The 7,303-nt window shown below is 39.7% G+C and overlaps 1 protein-coding gene across 6 annotated transcripts in view; it reads right to left on the bottom strand.

The window, feature by feature from the left end:
• Positions 1-205: 205 nt before the first annotated feature.
• Positions 206-7,303, bottom strand: part of LOC102457221 (uncharacterized) — a 137,959-nt gene continuing 130,861 nt past the window's right edge. For all 6 annotated transcript variants that reach the window (XM_075901164.1, XM_075901165.1, XM_025187914.2 and 3 more), the window contains 3 exons: positions 5,943-6,046; positions 3,259-3,342; positions 206-925 (listed from right to left, as the gene is read on the bottom strand). In XM_075901164.1, coding sequence (XP_075757279.1) covers positions 824-925; positions 3,259-3,342; positions 5,943-6,046 — 290 coding nt within the window. In that variant the 3' untranslated portion in view covers positions 206-823. The remainder of the gene's footprint in view (positions 926-3,258; positions 3,343-5,942; positions 6,047-7,303) is intronic.

The following is a 7,303-nucleotide window of genomic DNA, read 5'->3' as shown; positions in this document are numbered from 1 at the left end:
AGTGGTTTTCATGTTGAAAATCATGGATGATCTTCTCCAAGATCTGATACTTACATGACTCATAAGAGGTTTTCATTCTGCTTTTCTTATGTTGTGCCCTGCCTGCCAATACAACTAAAATCTCAGCTCTTCAGTCACTCCAATATATGCTTCCTGAATCATTAGTCATGAAAAGAGCACAATTTCATTGCACTGTTTTGTAAAAAAAAAAAAAAAAAAAATTACGCAGCCTTACACTCTTCTCATTATTCATTCTGAGTTGCCAGGCTGTAATAGATGCAGATGAACATGAATTTCTGCTAAACGTTTCTCTCTGTGGGTCGAGAGTCCACATTTTATTACAAAGCAGATGATACATTATTTAGTAACATTACAGTAAGAAGAATAAAAAAATTAACCGCAAAATTATTCTTTGCTTGGGAGGAATACATAAAATTCACTCAAAAGACTGGGTAACAAAGAAAAGTATTAAAAAGAGAATTATAACATGCTGAGATTTTTCTCCCCTTCCAAAGTACAGACATGTCAGTGGATAAAAATATTTTGCCCTCCCCTCCAAAAAGAGAGATGCATCAGTAAGAAAGTTAAAAACACAACCAGGAAGATGCACATAGGCAATCTGGGATTTTGATGGTCACATTTTAAAACCTCTTAAGTGTGTAGAATCTATTTTGACTATATCCACACAGGGCAAATTCACTCCTATTCAGAGCGCCAATAAAATTTCTATGCGCCATCTAGGTACCCCCGAAAGCTTTCCAGGCAACAAAGTTCCATGACACAACATTTAAGAAAAAGTTTGTTGCCTTTAACATTGGAGAACTTATGACATGTCTGCAGAGACCTTCCTGAATTCCCTAATAAATGCAGAAATCCAGCCAAATAGCTCTTGAGAGTCTTGATCTGGTAGTTCCCCGAATTTTACCTGTGAATTTGAAAGAGAAAAAATACTAAACATTTAACATTATCCAAATCCTTTGAGCAGAATCCAAGATAAGATTAAGTGCATTTATTGTTATTGGTTTATGATTACAGGAACATCTAGAGGCCACAGTTGAGACAGGGGCTCCCTTTGACTAGATATCATGCACATATATACTAATGCATTGTCCATGCTGCAAAGAGTTTAAAAATCTAACATGACAAATCAGAGAATGGAAATATAATTACCACAGTTTTACAGATGGGTAATACAGAACAAAGGGCTTCATCCTAAAAACTTTAATTGACATTAATGGTGGAGGATCAAACCCAGAGACCCACGTCTCAGAACAGTGCATTTAGCTCAATGTTGTCCTTCCCCTCAATTTAGTATTCATCTGTGGTTTCAACTCATGTATCACCAAAATTCTAAATCCAGTCAGAAATCATCAGAGTGGATCACTGGACCACAGTGACAACTGAGAGAAAAGGGATTAAATAACTGTGGAAATAGAGCTATCCCTACTGCTGATTTCTACATATCTCAACTGAGACCAACAGAGGGGGCACTGTGGCTAAAATTATAATTGTTGCCTGTGATTTGGCTAAATGTGTAACTTTTGTGTTCTGGGATAGCAACTTAATAGATTACACAATAACCACATTAAGTTTTCAGACTATTTTTAATTAAATCAATTAGCCAACCCACAAAAATTAGAGCTGTTCAAAAAAAAAGGAGAAATTCATGATAAAGAACATCTTTTCTTGTTTTTATCTGAAATTTTAAAAAAACATATTTAATTGACTAGCTCTAGATTTGGTAAAAACATAGTCAGAAGAACAATTAAAAATTTCATCCACTGTTTTCTTCGTTATTTTTTCAAGTTATGAAATTTCCTCATAGATTGCAAAATTCCAATCATTTCAACCAGCTCAGATAAAAATAGCAAAGTTCTGGGGCGAGTATCTCTCAGTGTTTCTTGCTGAAGTTGTTCCACTTTGTATAAAATTCTTAAAGTATCCAGTAAGAAGAATGAGACAGAGATTGATTCTATAGCACTATGGTTAGGGCACTCACGTGGGCTGGGGGGGGGGGGGGGGAGGAATTGAATTTCAGTCCCTGTTCCAATTAATATTTAATTATTTGTATTAAAAAAAAGTACAACGTCAGCAAAAGAGATTGATGGGCACACACCCTATGAACTAGAGGTAAGAGTGCTCCCATGAGAGAAAGGGGGCCTTTCACATACCACACAAATTCCCTAACCACTAGATTACTATGTAGGAGCAGGGGATGGCATTACCCCTGCTTTTGTTTTCTGACTCTAGTCCCTTCTTTTTGTCAAAACAAAACATTGAGTTTCAGGTTGAATGACACAGTTATTTCACCTGGTACTTTTTTTTTTCTTTTGATTCACCAGAAATTCAGAAATTTTCAGTTTCTCTCAGATCAGAGACTTTAGCTGCTCAGAAACTTTTAAAAAAACCTCTTTACACAGCTCTACTCATTGTCCTATTATCTTCTATAGCCCCAGCACCTGGTCTTGTAGGGACTGTCCAGTTTGGCCAATACAGATGTCAGAAGAGTTAATGGACACAAATGAGATATCCAAAAAGGCAACACACAGAAACCTGATGGGGACCATTTTTACTTTCCCAGGAATTCATTAACGGATCTCAAAGTCACGGTATTGTTTCAGGCCAATTTCACAAGCCAACTCCACAGGGAAGCCTAGAACTTAACTTCATTTACAAGTTTGATTCCTATAACAGAGGTATGAATAAAGACTCCAGCTTAACACCACTATTGCTACAGCCAGAGGAATTGAGCTGGTGATACTCTGATAGCAGATTTTTTTTTAAAATGTCATTGTGGAAAAAGCTTTAAAATTTTTGTCACCAAGTTTCTCCCCAGGTGACTCTGCCCTCCCTCCTCCCCCCTTTTTTGAATTGCCTTGGGTCACCAAGTCTTCCTGAATTGTCAAAATGGGTCCCCATCTGGAAAAGTTTGGGAACCACTGGTCTATTCAAATGCTAGCTATTTATTCATTTTGTTTACCATGAACCCTTAAGCTCTACTTGTTATATAACAATGGTTAGAAATTTCAAGGTGAGCACCTGCATTTCCTGTTATCGATAATAGCTGGAGGTGCATAGCACTGATCTATATACAATGTGGAACATGGTATTTCTTACCAACGTTGCACATAAATTTTTATGTACTGAGGAAAGTATCTAAGTCATGTGCGAGTTGCATTTATGGAAGCTTGTGCATTTTTAGAAAATAGCTTTTAAAAAGAAAGATGTCTTTCAATTAAGTTCGAATATAATATATACCAGTGTTTCATTGTAGAGCTTCTTCATTTCATCGCATCTTTTTGACAGTTGTGAAAGGTGTCCTTCATACTTCTGAATTAGATCCTGTAATACATTTTTTTTAAACCCACAATCTTGAATTAATACTAGGACACGGTATGAAAGCAATACTTGACAGCTGTCAGATGATTCATTGATAACAACAAAAAAAGAGAATGCAGGTCAAATTTTCCAGAAATGTTCCACAAAGAATGCAAGATATGCAACATACCCACAATTTTCTGCATTTCCATAAATATGAGGTCACTGAAGTCAATGAAAGAGTTTCAGAATTTGAGACCTCTCAGAATTTTGCGCACTGGCATTAAATCTATTCAAAGTGATCGAAGTACAAAATGTAAGTTACAAATTATTGGGACTTGATTTTCAGGAGATTTGCTCCCTGAACTTTAATATCACTATTGCTGCATTCTAATACTTGTGCATTCAGGATTTAGTGCATCAAAAATATGCTCAGCTTAAGAGTAAGTATTCACGTCCAAGTTACCTGCTGGAAATAAGGCTACAGCATTGTACATTTTGAAATGGCATGTTTCTTAATAGCTGTTCTTTTCTAATTTTTCTTTTCTAAAAACACCTCAGCAGCCCAACACTGTGGCACTTAATTTCAGAAAGGGGAACTACACAAAAATGAGGAAATTAATTAAAAAGAAATTGAAAGGTACAATGCCAAAAGTAAAATCCCTGCAAACTGCATAGAACCTTTTCAAAGACACCATAATAGAGGCCCAACTTAAATGTATACCCCAAATTAAAAAACACAGTAAGAGAACCAAATAAGTGCCACCGTGCCTTAACAACCAAGTAAAAGAAGCAGTGAGAGATTTTTAAAAAAGCATAATGTAAAAAGTGGAAGTTAAATCCTAGTGAGGAAAATAGAAAGGAACATAAACTGTCAAATTAAGTGTAAAAATTTAATAAGAAAAGCTTAAAAGGAATTTGTAGAACAGCTAGCCAAACACTCAAAAAGTAATAGCAAAATGTTTTTAAGAACATCAGAAGCAGGAAGCCTGCTAAACAACCAGTGGGGACACTGGACAATTGAGATGTTAAAAGAGTACTCAAAGATGAGTAAGGTTATTGTGGAGAAACTAAATGAATTCTTTGTTTCAGTCTTCACAGCTAAGGATGTTAGTAAGATTCCCAAACCTGACCCATTCTTTTTAGGTGACAAATCTGAGGAATTGTCCCAGATTGCGGTGTCATTAGAGGAGGTTTTGGAACAAATTGATAAATTAAATAGTTACAAGTCACTAGGACCAGATGGCATTCACCCAGGAGTTCTGAAAACTCAAATATGAAACTGTGGAACTATTAACCATGGTTTGTAACCTATCCTTTAAACCAGCTTCTGTACCTAATGACTGGAAGATAGTTAATGTGATGCCAATATTTAAAAAGGGCTCTAGTGGTGACCCTGGCAATTACAGGCCGGCAGGAATGGTCTGAGGCGGGTTGCAGCAGCTAGTGCTCAAGGCAGAACGCGCGATTGGCACCTCCGCCTGCAGAGCCGTCAATGCACTGACATCATCATCGTGGAATTAGGAGCAACGGTAGTTCGAATAAGGATCTTTAATTTGAACTAACTACTCCGTGCCGTGTGTAGCCGTGGGCACGGAGTTCAGACTAAGGGGATTTAAAAATGGCGGCGCCCGGGAACATGCAAATGAAGCCCAGGATATTTAAATCTGGGGCTTCATTTGCAACTCTGTTTGCCCTCATTACCCTACCTAGCTCGAACTACCGAGCTAGTGTAGACATACCCTAAGAGATAGTGTGTGGTTATGTTACTACTGGAGAAGCCAGGAGGAAGACAGGAATGTGGAAAATCTGTGCGTCTGCCATTGTCCCTGCTTTTGGGGACAGAGTGAACCACACAAAATCTATTCTTGGGGTAGCATTTTCCCTACTGTGCCAGTGCAGCTCTGACATCATCTTAATTGTGGGGGAGGAGTAGGGCTCTGCCACCCCCCTTGCCCAGCTGCTAAAGGATGGGATATAGCAGCTCTGTGGAGCCTGCTCCCTTCCTCATTCTGCTACCTATCCTGTTAGTAGTAAAACCAGTTGAAAAAAAAAAAGACTAAACTTTTTCAGGCGAAAAATGCCTTTTTATCAAAACCATAGTGCTTTGGGAACGTTTCTCAGATCCAGGATGGAATTTCTAGTCAGAAAAGAGACATAGTCTGAGCATCATCACGAGTCTGGGTGTCATCACATTCACCAGCCATATGGAAGACCCAGGCTCAAACTCCTGCTCTGCTGGGTTTGGAGTAGGGACTCGAATCTGGGTTTCACATTTCCCCAGTGAGTGTCCTCGGCACGAACCTATCAGCTATCTTGGAGCAGCTCATACTCTCCTCCCCCCCCCCCCCCCCCCCCTCCTTCTCTGATGATTTTTTGCAAAAAATTTTCACAAGGTCTAAGTTTTGTTCTGTGTTGGAACAAAAAAACAGATTCTAAAGTCTCCGGATTTTTTCTGAACCAGAAGTGTTGGTTTGCAGCCAGCCCTAGTAAGCAGCCTTCACAGAGACAACCATCTCTTTGTACCCCATTATACCAAGCCAAGTTACATTGAACCCTAACCAAGTAAAACACATTAGACCTCAGCAGTTTACAGTCTAAATCTAAGTTCTGGTAAATGTTACCTTTAATTCTTTGTAGAACTGTGACTCTTGAGTTCTTGCTTTCATAGCCTTGGACTTGATAATCTTTCGGTACTCAATAACGTTTTCCAATTCTTTCTTTAAAACTAACCACAAAAGAAAGGGATCAATGCAAGAACTTCCATTCCAGGCACACTCACTCTGCTGTATAAAGGCCTGCCTTTGCCTCACAGAAAAATCACACTGATTTGAACCTTCAGCTCCATAATAGCGGCTGCTACCATTTGAGCTACAGGACTAACTGCAGCAGGTGGCAGCAAGAGAAGGCTATTATTCCAGAGGTAGGGTGGACCACTGAATCCAGGTGCTGGGTTCCACAGGGCTGACTGAGAGTGCAGTCTAGTCCTCTTTCTCCTCCACCCCTGGAGTTGGAGGAGTTCCTGCCTTATGTGGTGCCCCCAGGAGGTAGGACTGGCCCCTGAGGCCACATGCTGGGTATGGGATTAGATGAGGGGGAAGACTGATCCATCAATTTCCTTCTCCTTCCTTCACCTGGAGAAATGGGGGAGCTCCATCTAGTACCTTCAGAGGGAAGGGGAATGTACCATGTAAAGGGTTCAGGGCTGTCAGGGAGCCCAGTCTAGTTCTCTTTTTCCAGTTCCCCAAAACTATAAATAATCTGGCAGTTCCTAGTAGTTCCAAGCACACAGTGTTTGTTGTTGCGGATTTGGCCATGGCAGCATGAGCCTGGCCTTAGAATGGTCATTGATTTAGGCAGGCTGCCAAAATGCTCCCAAGAAACACAAGTGACAGAAGGGAAATAGCTATCTTAATATTTTATAGCATAGCAAAAGCTGAGTGAAATCTGAGCGAAATTTCATAGGGCGAGCTAATAAAGCACTTCTATAGCCCAAGGGTATATGCCCGATCAAAGGCCTACTGCAAACAGACACACAAGAGCTTCTCTGAAGGGTCATCCTTGTCCATATGCCTCAGTATACACAGCTGAATAAGGCACCTGAAAATTTGGGGGCACCGCTGGGTCTTACTGTCCACCCACCCGCCTCTTCCTCTCCCTGTTCTGTGGCTTTGCTTCCTCCAGAGAGAATTCTCGTTAACTTCAAAGTGAAAAAGCCTGCAAGAGCTATCAGCAGATTTTGAACCTGTGAAAGGGCCATTGAAGTGGTAATGAAGCCATTTAACAGGCATTTGCCAGCTCCAGCAATATACCGTCAGTTTCTGAATTTACTGTGTTCATCGACAGGTCCGTATTTTAAAATTTGTTTTAAAACTATTTCATTAGTGTGTTGCTGAAGTTTATAAAATCACATCTCTAAAAAATTGTCACCCCCTTCTTCCCCAGGATTTCGTCAGGCAAAGAGGCACCAGTTTAGTAGTACTGC

The sequence above is a fragment of the Pelodiscus sinensis genome, chromosome 18, assembly GCF_049634645.1.
Source record: "Pelodiscus sinensis isolate JC-2024 chromosome 18, ASM4963464v1, whole genome shotgun sequence".
Classification (NCBI taxonomy): Eukaryota; Metazoa; Chordata; order Testudines; family Trionychidae; genus Pelodiscus; species Pelodiscus sinensis.
Note: the sequence above shows the minus strand (reverse complement) of the source record. Positions and strands in the feature narration are given on the sequence as shown.